Source organism: Erpetoichthys calabaricus, chromosome 2 (genome assembly GCF_900747795.2).
Source record: "Erpetoichthys calabaricus chromosome 2, fErpCal1.3, whole genome shotgun sequence".
Taxonomy (NCBI): Eukaryota; Metazoa; Chordata; class Cladistia; order Polypteriformes; family Polypteridae; genus Erpetoichthys; species Erpetoichthys calabaricus.
This window is the reverse complement of record NC_041395.2, coordinates 91,743,562-91,764,600: the sequence shown is the minus strand read 5'-3', so window position 1 is coordinate 91,764,600 and position 21,039 is coordinate 91,743,562. Positions and strand designations below refer to the sequence as shown.

Genomic DNA, 21,039 nt, shown 5'->3' with positions numbered 1-21,039 from the left:
ATGGCAGGGATGGTGCGTTGCTGACCTCGACTCGGGACGTTGTGGGTTGGTGGGGGGAGTACTTCGAAGACCTCCTCAATCCCACTAACATGCCTTCCAATGAGGAAGCAGAGCCTGGGGACTCAGAGGTGGGCTCCCCCATCTCTGGGACTGAGGTCACCGAGGTGGTCAAAAAACTCCTTGGTGGTAGGGCCCCGGGGGTGGATGAGATACGCCCGGAGTTCCTCAAGGCTCTGGATGTTGTAGGGCTGTCTTGGTTGACACGTCTCTGCAACATCGCATGGACATCAGGGACAGTGCCTCTGGATTGGCAGACTGGGGTGGTGGTCCCCCTCTTTAAGAAGGGGGACCGGAGGGTATGTTCCAACTACAGAGGGATCACACTCCTCAGTCTCCCTGGAAAAGTCTATTCGGGGGTTCTGGAGAGGAGGGTCCGTCGGACAGTTGAACCTCGGATTCAGAAGGAACAGTGTGGTTTTCGTCCTGGTCGTGGAACAGTGGACCAGCTCTACACCCTTAGCAAGGTCCTGGAGGGTGCATGGGAGTTCGCCCAACCAGTCTACATGTGTTTTGTGGACTTGGAAAAGGCGTTCGACTGTGTCCCTCGGGGAATCCTGTGGGGGGTGCTCCAAGAGTATGGGGTACCGGACCCACTGATAAGAGCTGTTCGGTCCCTGTACAATCGGTCTCAGAGCTTGGTCCGCATTGCCGGCAGTAAGTCGAACCCGTGTCTAGTGAGAGTTGGACTCCGCCAGGGCTGCCCTTTGTCACCGATTCTGTTCATAACTTTTATGGACAGAATTTCTAGGCGCAGCCAGGGTGTTGAGGGGGTCCGGCTTGGTGGACTCAGGATTGGGTCACTGCTTTTTGCAGATGATGTTGTCCTGTTTGCTTCATCAGGCCGTGATCTTCAGCTCTCTCTGGATCGATTCACAGCTGAGTGTGAAGCGGCTGGGATGGGAACCAGCACCTCCAAATCCGAGACCATGGTCCTCAGCCGGAAAAGGGTGGAGTGCCCTCTCAGGGTTGGGAGCGAGATCCTGCCCCAAGTGGAGGAGTTCAAGTATCTCGGGGTCTTGTTCACGAGTGAGGGAAGAATGGAGCGTGAGATCGACAGGCGGATTGGTGCGGCGTCCGCAGTGATGCGGGCTCTGCATCGGTCTGTCGTGGTGAAAAAGGAGCTGAGCCATAAGGCAAAGCTCTCAATTTACCAGTCGATCTATGTTCCTACCCTCACCTATGGTCATGAGCTACGGGTTGTGACCGAAAGAACGAGATCGCGAATACAAGCGGCTGAAATGAGTTTTCTCCGCAGGGTTTTCTGGGCTCTCCCTTAAAGATAGGGTGAGAAGTTCAATCATCCGGGAGGGGCTCAGAGTAGAGCCGCTGCTCCTCCGCATTGAGAGGAGTCAGATGAGGTGGCTCGGGCATCTGATCAGGATGCCTCCTGGACGCCTCCCTGGTGAGGTGTTCTGGGCACGTCCAACTGGGAGGAGGCCCTGGGGAAGACCCAGGACACGCTGGAGGGACTATGTCTCCCGGCTGGCCTGGGAACGCCTTGGGATTCCCCCGGAAGAGCTAGAAGAAATGGCCGGGGAGAGGGAAGTCTGGGCATCTCTGCTCAAGCTGCTGCCCCCGCGACCCGACCTCGGATAAGCGGAAGAGGATGGATGGATGGATAGTTTTAGTGCCCCTTTATGCAAGGTATTACGGTAATTGAGATAGCACACATCTTCTTTTTTTTTTTGCAGTGAATTTCCTATACAGTGTGAACAAACCAAGTCAAGGCTTGTTTTACAAGACAGCGAGAGACTATTGTTATATTAGCCTTTACGCTAAAGAAAGTGGAAGACTAATCTGAGAAAAAGTAATCATAGAAGTCATCCTGTGCAATTAGACAAACAGAAAGAGCATCTACTTTAATGAATTCAGACCTTTTTATTTGGATAGTGATCTTGTTTTAGGTGCAGCATCTAACATTTTCAACTGGAAAAAGAAAAGAGAAAGACAGCTTGACAGAAAGATGTCTCTTTTACTTATACAGTAAACCTGTTAAGCATTTGTGGCTATTTTAAAGATTTGTACTGTGTATATTACTTGTTGCAGTGTGTCATACAGTACAAGTTTTAGTAAGAATCAAGTACTTCATTATTAAAATGACAATCCATGTTTATAATTACACCTCAAGAATTATGAATGACTAGCTGATACACTGAATAAAAAAACACACCTGTATAAATATAGTAAATGCATACTTTAACAGTAAAAAAGCTATAATGCAATTAATGATTAAAAATGACATACATATAAGTGTAGGTATATCTGCATTTATCGCCAATACAAATTAATTGATTGTGTTTGTATATATAATTTTCTTTATTTTAGTATTTTATGGTCACTGAAAAATAAGCCTACAGAATTTAATTTTGTTAATAAAAAATGAACAGTTAACTCCGTAGTCTATAGTTTAATTATAAAAATAGACTTTAATATAGGACATAATGCTTCTATGCATCTGGTTATGGAGGAGCTCAGTGCAACAAGTTTTTTAAAGCGATAAAGGAGGAAAATAAAAATCACTATCAGAATCTGCCGACCAAGTAACATAAAATCGGTGACCAGTATCAGCCATAAAAAACCTGATAGGAGCATCCCAAAAAAAAAAAAAAAAAAAAAAAGTAATATCAAATTTATAACAGAGTAATGGAGCACATTTGCAACAGAGAAGATTCTTTACAGCCATCATCTATATTACTAAACCACAGTTAGCACTGCGGCGCGGCGCCCCAGAGTCAAACGCAGCGGCTTCCCAGAGTCAGTAGGTGGCGCCCAAACAACACAACCTGTAAACTACGACCTGTAAACGAGGCCGTATGGATATAAACAATGAACGAAGGCACCCACACAAAGAAACTGCTTTAGTTCAAATAGGGTTATTGAATTAAATGGAAACTATACCATGCCTACGACCTGTGAACTAAACCTGAGGTGAAGCGTGCACGCCAGGTTGTATAGCCGCCCAGACGTGACCCGCCCCACACCACGCATATACGACAACACAGCCATTAAAAAACAAACACAAGACTGCATGAAGAAAACCAATAACAGAAGCACGTTGAAATGAACTGTCCCAGGATGCACCCACCCTCCATGATATTTCATCACGCAGCGGCTTCCCACCAAGGCACATACATTCTGTGCCGTGGCGCACAGCCAGACTCAAACGCAGCGGCTTCCCAGAGTCAGTAGGTGGCGCCCAAACAACACAACCTGTAAACTACGACCTGTAAACGAGGCCGTATGGATATAAACAATGAACGAAGGCACCCACACAAAGAAACTGCTTTAGTTCAAATAGGGTTATTGAATTAAATGGAAACTATACCATGCCTACGACCTGTGAACTAAACCTGAGGTGAAGCGTGCACGCCAGGTTGTATAGCCGCCCAGACGCGACCGCCCACACCACCGCATATACGACAACACAGCCATTAAAAAACAAACACAAGACTGCATGAAGAAAACCAATAACAGAAGCACGTTGAAATGAACTGTCCCAGGATGCACCCACCCTCCATGATATTTCATCACGCAGCGGCTTCCCACCAAGGCACATACGTTCTGTGCCGTGGCGCACAGCCAGACTCAAACGCAGCGGCTTCCCAGAGTCAGTAGGTGGCGCCCAAACAACACAACCTGTAAACTACGACCTGTAAACGAGGCCGTATGGATATAAACAATGAACGAAGGCACCCACACAAAGAAACTGCTTTAGTTCAAATAGGGTTATTGAATTAAATGGAAACTATACCATGCCTACGACCTGTGAACTAAACCTGAGGTGAAGCGTGCACGCCAGGTTGTATAGCCGCCCAGACGCGACCGCCCACACCACCGCATATACGACAACACAGCCATTAAAAAACAAACACAAGACTGCATGAAGAAAACCAATAACAGAAGCACGTTGAAATGAACTGTCCCAGGATGCACCCACCCTCCATGATATTTCATCACGCAGCGGCTTCCCACCAAGGCACATACGTTCTGTGCCGTGGCGCACAGCCAGACTCAAACGCAGCGGCTTCCCAGAGTCAGTAGGCTTCCCAGACTCCGTGGCTGGCACACGAACACCACAACCTGTACACTACACTTGCTGTGCTCCACTCTGCCGGCCGTCGGTGTCAGCAAAGGCAACGGAATCACGTCTCCACAAAGCGAAACCGCTTTAGTACAGATATGCTTATTTAATTAAATGACATTTCCCCAGATGCACCCAACCTCCATGATATGTCATCTATCCAAATATCGGACGGAACAGAAACTGATTGCCATTCTTGGATTTACAATTCTCTAGAGAATCGCTGGCTTACTTGTACAGTTATAAAAGTGAGTATAAGTTACAGGTTTGCATATATGTTATCTTATATCTTTAGATTACAATGCAGTGAGTTAAGATATTAAAATGGATGTGACACATAAGTCAAATTTTTGCAAACAGATGAAATGCAATTGTCTTTACTATTATAATAAAGTGCCTTTGTCCAGCTCATCAGGGACTATTTCTGCATACCAAAAATTAAACCTTGCCAACACCAATATAATTGTTGGTGATGGCACATACAGAAAGGAACACACTGCACAACAACAGATAACCACATTTCAGCAAGAAACACATAGTTTTGGTAATGCGATGCAATAGAACGCACAGGCATAGAATATACAATACACATTTGGCTAAATAACACTTTTACTAGGTATTTGAAAAAATAAGCCTGCTGTTGCAATACTTTAAATTGATTAATACTTTTCTTTCATGGTATGATAAGTAAAACAGGCATCAATCTACAACCTTAAGTGTTAAATGAAGAGATGCTGCATGAACAAGAGAGCTTGTGTATCTAATGGTAGCAATGAGTTAAACAATGGTTTTTAGAAATGGATTATTAATGTTTTAGTAGGAGTAAACTGATAATTGAATGTAGATTTATATATGTTTGATCAACTACTTGGAGTAATGGTAGTGATTAAAAGATGCATTGCAACATATTTCAAATTTTTAGAGTGTGTTTAGAATTCAAAGCAGATACAGTAATCCCTCCTCCATCGCGGGGGTTGCGTTCCAGAGCCACCCGCGAAATAAGAAAATCCGCGAAGTAGAAACCATATGTTTATATGGTTATTTTTATATTGTCATGCTTGGGTCACAGATTTGCGCAGAAACACAGGAGGTTGTAGAGAGACAGGAACGTTATTCAAACACTGCAAACAAACATTTGTCTCTTTTTCAAAAGTTTAAACTGTGCTCCATGACAAGACAGAGATGACAGTTCCGTCTCACAATTAAAAGAATGCAAACATATCTTCCTCTTCAAAGGAGTGCGCGTCAGGAGAGAGAGAGAGAGAACAAAGCAAGCAGTCAAAAAAAAAATCAATAGGACTGTTTGGCTTTTAAGTATGCGAAGCACCACCGGTACAAAGCTGTTGAAGGCGGCAGCTCACACCCCCTCCGTCAGGAGCAGGAAGAGAGAGAGAGAGCCAGAGAAAAACAAAGTCAAAAATCAATACGTGCCCTTTGAGCTTTTAAGTATGCGAAGCACAGTGCAGCATGTCCTTCAGGAAGCAGCTGCACACAGAAGGTAGCAACGTCCCTATCGTCTAGGTGTGCGAACAGCCCCCCTGCTCACACCCCCCTACGTCAGCGCAAGAGAGAGAGAGAGAGAAAGTAAGTTGGGTAGCTTCTCAGCCATCTGCCAATAGCGTCCCTTGTATGAAATCAACTGGGCAAACCAACTGAGGAAGCATATACCAGAAGTTAAAAGACCCATTGTCCGCAGAAACCCGCGAAGCAGCGAAAAATCCGCGATATATATTTAAATATGCTTACATATAAAATGGAGTGAAGCCGCAAAAGGCGAAGCGCGATATAGCGAGGGATCACTGTATTGTTAATTGACTATCCATTCAAAATTCCAACCCATCTCTACCCGAATTAATCAAAATTAGGTAAAGAATACCACCATTACAGATAGTCATTTAGTTTACTGTGTACTAGCCAGAACAATCAGATGTTTTAAAGGGGAGACAGTTTTTAAAAGCAAAAAAGTACTCTTTCACATGGGTGCTTGAATAAAAAAAAAAAATTTTTTTTAAAAATTAAAAAATGCAGCCCACTCAAATCCCAAGAATCAACTGGTTCACTCTCCAGCTCAATGCTGACCAGTGATTCAACTACAACTAAAACAATTCTTCAAGAAACTTGAGTAACTTGATCACTAAAAGTCATTGATGCAAAGTTTGCATTGAAAGGTTATTTAATTTGAACTTTTTTTCCTTTGACTCATAGTTTAAAACCTATGGTTTAATTCATACAATTACAGCTCGGTGAGCACAACGTGTTTCACACGTATGATTATTTTTGTCACACAACTTGCAAACTCTGTGCTGTGAATATGTGATGTGAAGATGTGATTTAGTGGTGTGAATAACAATATGGAGAAAGAGAGGGAAAATAGCAAGAAACGAAGCAAAGACACAGGACAGAGAAGATGACAGAAAGTGCCCAAAGTCTGGGATCATTTCAAGATAAAAAAAAAATGAAAACTTTGCATTAGGTGATGTAAGTAGCAATGGAAGCCTAAAATAAACCAGTTCAATAGAGTCGGTATATTTAGTTTGATTGCAGTAACCAATTATATTCAATAGATTAAATAAATGTACATCAGCAAGTCTTATGAATTTACAGTGTTATATTTCAGCTTAGTAATAAATCGGTAATTATTTTTTCACCTCTTTTTCAATAAATCACAGCATTGTTAAAGAGCTTTGTGTGGACCGCTGTACCATGTTCAGTTGAGCAAGCAGCTGAGTTCACAAACAGCATTTTAAACATGTCTAAAGTGGAGGTATAATAATCCAAAGTACATGCTGCCTTTAAGAACCTACAAAGGCAAGTTGAAGAACACCCATAAGGAGACTGGCAGCATTGGACTCCCACCTGACATTTGGGTGAGCTTTGCTACAGAGGCATATCTGGAGGTGAAGTGTCACCTTCTTGGAGAGAATTGGGAAATGGAGTCCCACGACAACAATGCCCTTTGCCCAGCTGTAAATATTGCAAAGAGGCTTGTGAGCATTGTTGCAAAATTCAACATTCCACCAGAGAAATTCAAAGTTTTTGTGCAGGATAATGATGCTAACATCGTAGCAGTGGTTAAGTTTTTGGCAGAAAAGCATGAATGGGCATCTGTGCAATGTGCACGTCACACCCTGAACTTTATTGTGCAAAGCACTTTGAAGAAACACCAAGCTTTCTCAAAATGTGTGGCTGCTGTAAGATACCTTATTGAACATTTAAAGAAAAGTGAGATGGCATGCAACAATCTAAAAAATAAACAACAGAAAATGAGCGCAATGCAACACATGCTAGTGCAAAATGTAACTACTCACTGGAACAGCACTTAATGCATGTTATCCAGGCTGCTGGAAGAAAGACAGTCAGTGACTCCCAAGTGGAAAACTCAATTACCTTGATCTCAAGACTGAACAATGGAAACTGCTTGAGGAGCTACAGTTTTTTCTAAATGGGAAACAGTATGTTACTCTCTCTGTACTTACACAGCTAGTACGGGAAACAGTATGTTACTCTCTCTGTACTTACACAGCTAGTACAAAGACTTAAGAAGTCCATACAAAGTTCAGTTTTTGAAACGGCACCAGTAAGGTCTTACAAAGCTCATTTAGCAGAGCAGATCAAAGCTTAAACATAAATCTGCAAATACAGTCCTAATTGCTGCTGCTCTGGTTCCCAGATTTAGAAAAATTAAGTTGTTTCCTGCAAAAATAGCGTTCAAGGTCCGAAGCACTGCACAACCTATAGCACTTGCTGTGAAAAAGTAAGAAAGGCATCCCAACATACAGTAAGTGAAAATGGAGCCTCCAGCACAGCTCAAGACAACCCTGTAATGCATGTCAAGGTTGCAACTTTGTGCCTCGACAGCATACTACGATCATCATCAGACTTCAGCACCAGTGATGAAGAGAATGAGGAGCAGCAGAACCAAGCTATGCAGACAGAGGTCTTGAAGTATTTTGGAGAAAATCCCCTGTTCAAGACGGAAAAGCCGCTGGTGAAAAGCAAATGCAGCATGCTATCCAATGTTGGCAAAGCTGGCCAAGTCCTTTCTGTGTATTTTGGCAACATCCACGGCATCAAAGTGTCTGTTTCCAACAGTAGAAAACACTGCTCTTTAAAGGTTTATGCATTGGCGCACACACGCACACCCCATATCTACCTTATCCAGGGGATATAATCCTGCCAGAACTCCTCCTTTTTTGCCTCCTACAAATGCCAAAAAGCTCTCCAAAAAGACAGTAAAGACTTGCGTTATGCCTGAGCTGTAGTAAAGGTTAAAACCTGCTGTTTTGAAAGTTAAGATGCACAACTTAAAAGCAATTTTTATGTATTATTATTATTTATTATTATAATACCAGTAACGGGGCACTGCATGATAACGTGCAGTGAGTACACTGAATTGACTTGAGCATTCATAGTTTTCATACTCTTACTCTGTACGTTTAGCATTTGTTTGCTCAGAGGTTGATGCACTTGCTGCTTCCTGAGCAGCTCTTCTTTTCTCCACCCTAGCGGCCCGCTTCTTCTCTTCTTTTGTCGGCATCTTTCACATTAAAACTGATAAGGTCAGTGTTTGTGTTGCAATTACTTAGTACATCTTCTTCAATTCTTCACTTAAGCTGGCACATAAGTCTTCAATCTGCCTCAAGAATGATTTAAGATATGAAGAGGTAGGGGAAGTGACAGTGAAGGTGGTAGGGATGAGAAAGGCACCCATACACATGTGCCGCACGGCCGCCCTGCTGGCCGCTGCCAAGAGTTGATTCTATAATAAAATAAAAATAAAAAGAAGAATAACCTTGGAGATCAATCGTCACCTCGAAAGCGGATATTAGACGTCACGTAGTATATGTGTACCAAATTTCAGGTCAATAGGTCAAACCGTGTGTGAGCTACAGGTGATTTAAAATACTGAACAGTCAAACGAACCGCCACGGTAGCGTATTATATATACAGATATGCCTTAGTTTTAGGCTGTACGTATAACTTTTTTGAAGTACTTTGAAATCATTTTTTCCATTTACAGTACACCCCCAAAATTCATGGGGGTTACGTTCCTAGAGCATCCGCGAATTGGAAAAACCATGAATTTTGGATGTGGTAAAAAAAAAAAATGCCTATTTTAAAATGCCTATAGTTTAAACCCTAAATATGCCCCCAAAGCACTTTAATTTCAAACTCAGCTTAATACATTACCTAAAAAAAAAGAATGTAAAGGTAAACCTGTATACTGTACTGCTATGTCTCCCGCAGTGCTAGAATGTAAAATATCAATGTTACCGCTATATGTACTGTAATTCATGCAAGTTCGTTTTCATTGCCAGAAGCCTTAGAAGGTGCAGGGCGTTTCGACATCTTGGGGCTTTAACCCTTAAACTGCCATATACTTGGGGGTTAATGCATCCCTGGACGCCAAATATTTTTTTGCTGCACTTTAAGTAAACGCCACAATTCACAAAGAAAAAGTGAAATTTTAATAGAACACATTTTTTTTCCATGCAAAGAACATCACAATTACTGCAACACAGTTTTACACACTGCTAATGAACTGTAAAAACTATTTAAAAAACTACTGGAACAATATGTACAAAGTGCAACTGACGCCATGGATGAAATCACCAAGCCAACTGAGCTTGAACTGGCAGCACGCAAATACGCTGACGCTGTCTCAATCCCAGAGATAGTGAGGCTGCAGGGTGTCACGCTTGGGTCACTGAATTGCACAGAAACACAGGAGATTGTAGAGACAGGAACTTTATTCAAACACTTCAAAGAAACAAACATGTCTCTTTCAGAAGTAAAACAAGCTCAGTATGCACTTAGTTATCAATTAAAGAATAGACAAACATCAGAGGGGAGCACAACCCCCAACAGGAGCAGAGGGTGTCTGGGGTAGGAGAGAGAAACAAAGCAATCAGCCAAAAAGGAAAGGTGCTGTTCAGGCTTTTAAGTCAGCTCCTGTGTACTCGCAAATGGCACTGGGAAACAACTATAGCTATAGCAGACTATAGCTGGTTGTGGCGGTTTAAGGGTTAAGAGGAACAAAACGGAAAACACAAGAACACTCAGCTGGAGATGCCTCACAGTCAATCAGCAGCAAGAAGAAATGAATAACACTGTAGTGGACTGGTGCCGCTAAGATTCACACCATCCAGAAAACGGCGATTTATTTATTTTTATGGTGGAGATTCCAGGGACACACCTAGCCTTGACCCGACCAGCATGCACTCACAAACAGAGACAAAAACAAAGCAATCCGGTAATCAAAAAGCAAATAAAGAATGTAATGAAAACAAATTAAATAAATAAAAACAACAATACCACCCCTGTTCCCCTTACAACGATTACACATAAAATACAACAAAGCACCAACAAAACTCACACAGTAAATCATGAAAAACGGCAACAGATGAAATGTAATGATGAAAATAGATAGTCCAGAGATCCGCACGTTGAATGGGAATGTAAAGATAGTCCTACCACTAGTTCCTGAAATAATGAAGACAGGTTCAGGAGCGCTTCTTTCTTTGCAGGATGGCCATGAATCCACTTACAGTCCTCATGTACACAGGCAGACGGCAGACAATTCAGACACCAAACACGAAACGATCCAGGACAAAACGAATAACTACAGGTAACCCAACAGAAGGCAGGCAGAGAGAAAGGAACTTGAAACACAAATTACAAAAACTTGGACAATGTTTTCTTCAAAGCCCAGAACATACAGTAAATGGGTTTCGTTTTGACAGATAATATTATTGTATGTAATTTACACAATCAAAATGTTCATTTTTGTAAAAAGAGTACCAATTAGCTGTTCATTTTAAGAGACTCTTCTTCTGTTTTGCATATTTAATAATGCATTTTAATAAATTAAAAGTATTTCTTATCCAAATACTCATTTTATCAATGGAATAAATGGTAGAATACTGGATTACTTAAGTAATCAATAGCTGCAGCCCTAGATGCAACCAGTCTGCTCTTCTCTGACAATTTGTGTGAACACGGCTACATTAATTTACATCATGACTTTTTCAAAGCTCTCATCTGAACAAGTACATTTTGATATTAAAAGATGTGACTGTTCCCCTTATAACAGTATTCTATGAAATTTCAGTTGTTTGTTTTTTTTTTTTTTGCTCAAATGTGTACATGTGCATAAGAAGTGTAATTTTAAATTAGGCACACACACTGCTATTTTTTAGATGAAATGCCCTAAAAATTCAAAGTATATAAATCAACTGTGGTGCTTCTACCTCACAGTTTAGGGGACTGGGTTTGACTCTCCAGCTGGTCACCATCTTTGTGGAATTTTATATACAGTATTATATATAGAAGTTTTTCACTGAATACTTTGACATTTACCCCAACTCCAGATATGTGCATATTAACATAATTAGCAACTCTATATTGGCTCAAGGTAGGCATGCAAATGACTGTGCATAACAACTGCCTGGAAATGTGTTTTAGTATTGATTCCAGACTAATGCTAAATGCTGTTAGAACTGGTTCCAGTTCCCCATTTCCCTGAAACAGACTAAATGGGACCTACAACAGGATTTATGGCTAACCAATATCAGAATATAAACTTTAAATTTTATACTAAGTAAATTTTACTTATATATGTAGAAAAGAGAAACACTATTCTTAAAGTTCAACTTTACTTGTTGAGATAATAATAAACAAATTTGAATAAAAGGAAAACAAAACAGTACAACAACAAAAACAAAGGGAAAGCAATAACAACTGTAACGATTGACAAAAGTCACCATGTAGTCTTTTAGAATCTTGTTTGACTGCCTCTTGGAGTCACCACCTCCAACATTTATTTTTATAGCCAGCAATGTAGCTCAAAGTGCTTTACAAGATGACAAAAAGAGAGTTAAAAGAAAAACAGTTAAGATAAGCCAATAATATTAAAGAATAAGTAACAGAAAAAACAAAAAATAAACAGTCCAGTTAGGCTGGAGAAAAAAAATCTAAATCTACAGGGGTTCCAAGGACAAAACTGGGGGCTGGGCATTCTACCTAACATAAATGTTCCCAAATCAGTCCTGTTTGTTTTCATGCTTCACATGACAAGATTTGATGAAGTTGGTCACGTGGACAAACGAGACACCTGCCATCATTTCACCATCAATGGGGCCTGCATGGTGCCTTGATCATGTGGTGGTGGTGCAAATCGCAACCACAGACGAACCGGAAAAGACAGCAGAGAATAGTAGGGATTAGTACAGATTGCAGATCCCTGAAGAATATGATAATTCTATGCCCATATAGTCTATTAGGAATACAACTAATATGTAGCCATGAAAAAGCCACATTAAAATAATGGGTTTACTGCAGTTTTTTAAAAATGTTCCACAGTAATAGCCTGGTGATTTTCTAGAGAATTATATTAAAGTATTTGACACTTTAGGTGCATAACAACAAAAGGCCACCTCACCACATTTTTTAAACTTGGCTCTTGGTATTAGAGGCAGACCTTCAATTCAAGTTGTAACCATAGATCTTCAAGTGTAGGGGGACAGGAATTCCAAAATGTAGGATATCAGGCAATTTCTGGAAAAGGGCCTGACAAAGTTGATACCCATTGGTAGGTAGGCAGTCACATCTCCAGATACCTGTATAGTGGTCAAGGACATTGCAAAGTTGCTTTATGGAGTTAAGGCTGGGAATGTAGGCAGGCCAAGAAAGCATCTGAACATCAGCACTGCTCAGTACAGTTATGATCCCAGCAGCTGTGTGTAACCTGGGACCATACTACTGTAAGGTCAGATGTCTAGGAGGTGTAAAGGTAGAACCTTTGACAAGTCACCTTGCTATATAAGCATCATTGAGCCTGTCCTGTTACCGAGTTAAGTATTTTGCCTGCCTGCAGTTTCAGCAGCATTACAGGTGGCAGTTCTCAAGTAATCTCTCAGGTGGACCAGTCTGAAATGTCCGACACGTCCCACTCTGGAGTGGTAACTCAGATGGTTATCTGTCTTGGACACAGTGGAATGTTTAATCCATAGGGTTTAGCAACCATGGAACAAGACATGCCTGGCTGCACTACACTAATATCATCTCCCTTGCATCTGGCAACAGGAGAGGCATTATTGAAATCATTGAAAACTGATTAAATTTGGCCTCTGCCTTACTTTCACAAATTCTGTGAAACTGCACAAGCTATAATTATAGTTTTTCTAGTCCATAAAACGTTGTGCTTCTTTATGCCATCAGTGTATACATAAATATTAGGGGATGTGGAAAAAAAAATAATGCTAAGCCGATACATGCAATTTACTATGAAGCTCTCTAATTTTATGGCACAACAGTAATGCACACAGGTGGGACTATCCTATCAATGTGATCTCTCTTTGAGCATGATGAAGACACTGGAGGTACATTTTAAAGTTTGCAAAAAGGACCCTCTTAACACATAATTCACTGTGACATCTATATTGGATTAAATATCAGTCCCATTTTGTTCAAAATTAGTGAGAAAGGTGCAGGAAAATGCACTAGATAAAGCGGCACCTTTATGTTATGTTAAATGAATTTAGACATGATGAAATTCATGTTATTTTAAACATAAAATGCTACAACTCACTTTTTGATTCTAAATTGCAGGAAAACGTTTTGACACATGATCCAATTTCCATGTGTTATTGCACTGTTTTAATAAAATAATTTAACTAAAATTTCAGCATATTATTTTTCTTTGATGAATAATAATGATTTTATTATAAAAATGATCAGACTGTAAGAAAAAATATTCATGTATATATGAAAAATATCATCACATAGTGGCAACCCTCAATCATAATCGCGTCAAATCATATCATGAAGTACATGGTGATTTGCCCTCCATTATTGGCAGCCCTTGTAAAATTAGTAAGGAGTAGTATAAAATAATCACTGTTTGCTGAAGAACTGTTATCTTGCACTGAAAAATTGAGGAATATCTGACTTTTAATTGAAACAAAAACACATGGGCCACAATTGTTGGTACCCTTGGAAATTAATGTGAAACAATATGACTGAAACATGTTTCCCATTAAAACTGGACAAGGTTAAATATAAATATAAATAAATATATATATATATATATATATATATATATATATATATATATATATATATATATATATGGTTAAGTATATATATATATATATAAAAAGTAGAAAATGCAGTGAAAATGTGAAATACTAATGTTGTGCTTCATGCAGTAGAATGCACTGATTGGTTGTCTGGTCACATGACAGTGTGACAGGACCCTGCAACAGATGGTGAGCACAGCTTAAGTTAGAAGAAGAAGATGATGATATCAATACATGAAAAGTGTTACTGAAGATTAGTCCTGCACTCACTGGCTTCTCACTGCAACAGAAATACTTTTGATGCATGTGATGTACCATCACCTATGTATTGATCAGAGCATGTTAGCATACCCTTCCCATGGTTTAACACACACACACACACACACACACATTTCTCTGTTGGATTCCTATTTTTGTGGAACTCTTACACTTAAAGATGAATCAGAGTAAATCCCAGAGTGATGCCTGAATGAGTTTTGCCCTGTTAATGTTTGAGTACTTCTCTTACCAAAGAAAAGCACAGAAACAAAATCAGTGCAGTCTTCAAAAGAGAACATTCTTAATTTACACACATTTGTCATGAGATAAAGGTGTTTGTGGAGAGTTAGAAGTTCATTCATTAAATTGCAGTTAAATATAATCTACTGTTCACCTTCCTACCAAAACACTAAGTGAAAGGCAGGTACTCATCTTTGACAAGCAACCAGTCCAAACATATTTACATTCTCTGCAATCTGTTAATCCTTTCTTACCCACCAAAACAGAGTAAACAAAATCTGTATAAACAGAAAAAAAATCACATTTATCAGCTGTACAAAATTTGCCTAGCAAGATGAAAAAGATATACAGAATTGTCTCTATGAGGAATTTTCAGTCAGTGGTAGAAGACACCAAATTTCCAAAAATGTATTATTAATATGCATTTGTTTACCTTTTCCTTACAAGTTGTAAACCAATAAATTATAACTGAAGTCAGGATAAAATGAGTTACAGACAGAAGTAGGTCTAGAAATGGAACCTGATAGGCTAAAAGAAAGTAACATTTTATTTACTTGTGAAAAGCCTCAACATTAAAGTGAACAAAGCCAAGACCAGTTATTTGACAGCAACACTATAAAAACACAAAAAGGTAAATTACAAATTGTGAGTTTTCAAAAAAGCACAATGGTAGAAACACAATGAGAAATGTCAAGCTAAACTTATATTTTAATCCCTGATGTCTTAAAAAATAAAAAAGCAATTGAAATTAATTTTAAACCAGACACTTTTCAATTATCATGAAATGATCTTAACTTAATCAGGGTTCAATTAATCTCTGCGAATTCTCTTTCAGTACATTTCACCAGTCTACTTCAGTTAAACCAGAAGAAGCAGTGGTACAACAATTATCATCTCTGACCAACGTAAGCAAACATCTGTAATGACATTCACACTACCCTTGTAAAATACAATGCTTGATGACTCTACGTGAAAAAGACCAAAAATTCAGACAAATGACAATCTAATATATGACCAAACCCTTAACCTTTTACACTTATCCACCGAGCAGAAAGTAATCAAGCTACAAATTATCCAAAATTCAAAGAACAACAAGGTTTAGCTTTAAGCCAAGTTGAAGTTCATTGCTCTCACGGTTAACAATGCAGTCATATCCACATTAAAATAAATACAATAAGGTTAAAGTCTAGCGATGTGGTCAGCTTTTCTTCCCTCCTCTCAAGTGGCTCACTGTGTGTGTAAAATCCCTCAGTTTATTTTTTTTTCTTTAAAACATTTTGTACTCAATTTGTATAAACATGAAAGACACAAGATGCCACAGGAAATGAAAGATAAGTGAAAATTTAAAGAGCATATATCGCACTGCATTTTTGATTTATATAGCACCTTTAATTGTGAAAAATCCTCAACAGTGTTACACCTACAATAGAAATCAATTGTGAAAAGAAGCACATTCTTACAATTAAAGCACAAGCCATCAAAATAAGTCAGTCTGTGCCTGAAGGAGGATTTTTAACTAGTGACCATGTAGTTTTCATCCAACACCTTAACCACCAGGCCAAGCTGCCCAAAACTGAAAATACTCTATAAAAATGCCACACATGTATTGTTTGAAATGGACAATGTAAGAAATATTTTACATTTATTCCATATAGTCACAACAAATGAGCTTTCTTCACAAGGTGTCTAGGCTCATCTTTAAATATAAGATGAAAAGCACAGACATTAGGGAAGAGCTCAAAGCAGAGCTGCTGCTGCTCCTCAACAAAAGGAGCCAGCTGAGGTGTTTCGGGCATCTGATTGAGATGCTTTCTGGACACCTCCCTTGGGAGGTGCTTCGGGCATGTCCAATCAGAAGGAGGCCTCAGGGCAGACCCAGGACATGCTGGAGAGATTATATACCTCAACTGGCCAGAAAACACCTCGGTAACCCCCTGGTAGATTTGGAGGAAATGGCAGTGCTCAGACTTCTGCATCCATGACCCAAACCCAGATAAATAGTAGAAAATGGATGAATAGAGTTACAAACTTTATTCTTATTTAATGTAATATTCATGCTGAACACCATCTAAGAGTACTCTGCAGTACTCTCACGTATTATCAGAAAAAGTGAATTTAAGAAGCTTGAGTTGCTGAGGATCACACTGTGAAGGAAGAAAGTCCAGCTTTTTCGTTCATTAATACATGGTGAATTAGATAAATAGACAGACACTCTCGTCCCATGGGGAGATTTTAATTTCTAAGTGAAATTACTCACTACAATAAAGACATCAATTCAATATCAAGAAATATGTTTACAAAAACACTGAATGTTAGTTGGAATTTACCTCACCGACAAGAAGCTCAAGGAGAGCATTTTGTTAGTCAATAAATTGCAAAACATTCTATTTAATTCTCCCATTTCATCATTGCAGTTTATAAAGGGATGAAACAGAAGAACCCATACAACTTTCCATAAACAAAATATCAATTATGGTACAAACATACTAATACATTAAATTAGCATCATAATTTCAGACTACAGCTTATCCATAAACAAATCCACATTAACACAAAACTACGCCTAAACAGCACAAGACCTTGGTACCCAAGCTCTGTACAGCATTCCAATTCACAAAGCAATAAATGTTTTACATCAGAAAAGATAAGAAATATGGAATATTAACCATCCCCAATTATGTAATTAAAATTCATAGGAAAAAAATGGTAATCAAATAAATCACAAATAGTTACATGTGAAACGGTGGTGTTTTTCACAGCTTTCTACATATTTCCAAATTAAAAATAAAAATTCTCCTTAAAATTCAATAACAAAAGAAGCTGGATTAACAAATTCTTAGATTACCAGACTTGACATAATTATATCACACCAATAAGATTACGTCTGTTAAATAAGGCATACCTTTGGAATAATTTTTAAAAAATTCTCTCATACCAAGTCAGTTGTATATATACATGAAATAGTCATTTGCCAGTTTTACATTAACAATAACTTGATTTTAAAATATCGCTGTCAAATGAACGCTTTGCGTCAGCAACTAGTTTGGGCAGGGTAAAAATACAATGCTCCAAGTAAGCAATCATCTTCCGGCCCAGCATTACGATATTAAAATGCAACAACGAGTAAAAACGCAATATATAAACGAACACTAAAAAAGTTCTTGTGAGTCTCTGGTGGCGATGGCAGCGACGCCACTCGCTCTCACCCACGGGCGCCTATCAGTGCCGCACACTCAGCCAGCGGTGACAGATGCAAACACGTATCCTCATCAGTCACCCGCAGTTTGCAGCCGAGAACACAACACACCAACTCTAACAAGAAAGTTGAACCATGCCAAGAATCGCTCAACCTAAGTGGTCAGTTTTACACTTATTTCTAACCATGAAACAACCCTCCAGGTCTGGTCCATGGACACCTCTTCCCCCCCCCCCCCCTTCCTCTGAAAGGCCTGCCTGCCTTGCCCCGGGTGCCTGCCTTCTCTTCCCTGCTCCCTACTCACCCGAGTCGATGTGATGTCCATCATGACCTCCTGGAAGGCGGCGGTCTCCTCGGCTTGTCGCTGTGTATGCAGGGCAATTTTTTCGCTAAACTTTCGCGGGTTAGATGGCCCGGAACCCGCTCCCGAACCGGGACCAGGTCCTCCACCACCCGCGACCGACGCAGACATTTTCAACTGAGTTGTCTGAGAGGGCAGCGGAGGAGGGGCTTCGAGAGTAGGGAAGCGCACTGGAAACAATACCAACAGAATCACGGGATTTGTAGTTTATTTAATTTGCGTAACTTCCTTGGCACTGGGATGGTAATAGAGAAATACGAAACTACAAATCCCATTAAGACATACGACGAAGACGCGCTTTCCGCGAACAAAAAAACAATGATGAGTGGTAATGGGAAATGAAGTTTAAACATTTACGTCAAACGTTGAAACATACAGTCAAAATACTCAACAGTTTAAAAATCATTTGAAAAACATGATGGTGCTCAAAGGTCCTTTAAAAAACTGAGACATACAAAACTACACAAATGTAAGTAAGAATACGCTATTATATAGAAACCGCAAATAATAAGTAAAAAGTGTTCCATTCTTTAAAACACGTACACATAACTGAATATCAGTTTAACTATTTACTAATTGACTGTTATGTGCTGGTAAGATGCAACCAGACATTAATCAAGTTAACCGGCACCTGTGTCAACATTTACAACACCATCCCTGCTGAACAACTGGTCCTGCACCATCCTGTATGTATGCCTGTACAAGAAAACATGAAGATGAACTTTCATTTCACCTTGTGGCATTGTCAAGTATTCTTATCCACAGGAGAGTTAAATAACTGCATCTAATTATATGAGAATCTACCTTATTTTGTGTTTTCTACTTTTTTTTTTCCAGTGTGGGCTGTTGTGGTAATAAGGTGTACAGACAGACCAGACTTCCCTAAGCCTAGCTATAGTCTCTTGCTCCTCCTGGGAAATTACTAAACAGGATTTGCTTCTGGGACTTCTCCCACGAGACCACAACCAATATACCTACAGAGAAACACAACACTACATCATTTGACTCCTCTTGATCTGGGGAAATAGTGGCTCTACTTTAAGGCTTTCACATTGTCAGCTAAACAACCCTGCGTGGGTTACCCAGTTTCAGCTGTTTATTTTCTAAATTTCATTTAAGTAATTTGGGATAGTCATGATTTCCAATTTTTAAAGATAAATTTGCAAAAGTAGCACATACATCCAGGGCCGGATTAAGACGAAATTGGGCCTGATGCTGCAGCACAAAAAAAGGCCTATTTTTTTCTCGCCATCTTTGGTGCATGTGCATTCGACACTCACTCGTCAGTTTTCATCTGGGCCTATTTCAGGAATGGGCCTAATGCTGCAGCATCAATAGCACCCACCTTAATCCGGCCCTGCATACATCATATTTAATTTCTTTATTTTGTGCGCTGGGCAGGTGATTTTCAATAAATAAGCTAACCACATTTTAATCAACAAAATGATAGTTTGGTCATAATGCAAGAATCACAGAAGATAGATATGTTCATGTAGATTGGAGAGGGGGGTATTTAAAAATAGACAAATCACTAAACCTTTTGGCCACAGATCCTTGTAGCTGCCTCCACTAATTAAATCTTTAATATGATCTATTTACATTACATGTTCTCTATTCATCAGGATGTGGGAAAGCTCATCAGATTGAACTGAACTAAATTCACACAGAGGCTTTCCTTAGGAAACTGTAGCTAACAGTTTAAGTCTCTCAGGTTTATCGAACCAATGTCATAGTTGTCTGACCCAACACACCCCTTAGTGGTCTCATTCTGCAGCTTAGTACACCTCTCTTGTAGAATGTTCAGAATTTATTACCTAAGTTTGAATGATACAAGCACTAAGTCATTCACTGTTGGCTGAAATCATTTTGCTAACAGGAACACTACTGAGAAATATTGTCTTTGACTGCAATATTTGTAATGCATAATCCATGACTAGTACAGAAATTCAAAACGATTTAAGTACTTACATTAAGGTTTGGTAGGCTGCTCCTCCAAACTATGCCTCCCTTGGAGATCTCAAATGTAACTAGTTGCGAGGCAGTCAAGCTTTTCTGCTGTACAAATTTAAGGCACCTTGAAGCAAACCTAGTGTCCACTGGCACAAATCCTAACTGCATGGCACCAGCCCTGGCACTTGTGAGTAGCCTGAAATCCATCCATTGCCTTTCCCACTGTACACATATCCAGAGCAGGAAAGAAACTACCCCCAATTAAAACACGGTCAATGGTATGTGATACGAGTCTGACTCCATTAAGCCAGTGATTTTCAACTCCTTTCATACAGTATGTGCATTCTCTCTATCTTCCAGTGAAGGGGTGTTCAATTCTTAAAGAGCCATTTCCACTGCTAAGGTCTTGTCTGTCTTGATCTGTATAGTACATGCCCATCATCTAACTGAAAATGCTCTTAACATAACTACTATCAGCTGTGCCCAACCAGACTACTTTGGTCACATGGCCAGCAGGTGCTCACCTGTGATCGGAGCCCTCAGGCCTTGGTACAGGATTATTTCCAGCATATTCTGGTTCTGGGTAAACACCAGCTGCTCTTGACTGAACAATCACAAGAGCCAGAGTATTGGATTATTCTTTGTCTTATCCTTCTCCTTGGAAACCTTAATGACTTCTGTAGAATGTAAGCTCCTCCATTATTGTACAGTATATACAGTGCCATGAAAGAGTATTTGCCCCCTTCTTAATTTTCAATATTGTAAATTTTTGACACTAAATATTTTTGGTTTTTAACCAAATATAAGTTATAGG

At 39.7% G+C, this 21,039-nt stretch overlaps 2 protein-coding genes across 3 annotated transcripts in view; both read right to left on the bottom strand.

Moving 5' to 3' along the window:
* Positions 1-18,409, bottom strand: part of LOC114646118 (CREB-regulated transcription coactivator 2-like) — a 365,689-nt gene extending 347,280 nt beyond the window's left edge. For both annotated transcript variants that reach the window (XM_051922804.1, XM_051922805.1), the window contains exon 1: positions 18,219-18,409. In XM_051922804.1, the coding sequence (XP_051778764.1) occupies positions 18,219-18,386 (168 nt within the window). In that variant the 5' untranslated portion in view covers positions 18,387-18,409. The remainder of the gene's footprint in view (positions 1-18,218) is intronic.
* The window catches only part of LOC114646116 (zinc transporter ZIP1-like), a 115,545-nt gene that overhangs the window by 28,010 nt on the left and 66,496 nt on the right, over positions 1-21,039 (bottom strand). The gene's annotated exons all lie outside the window — the stretch shown is intronic.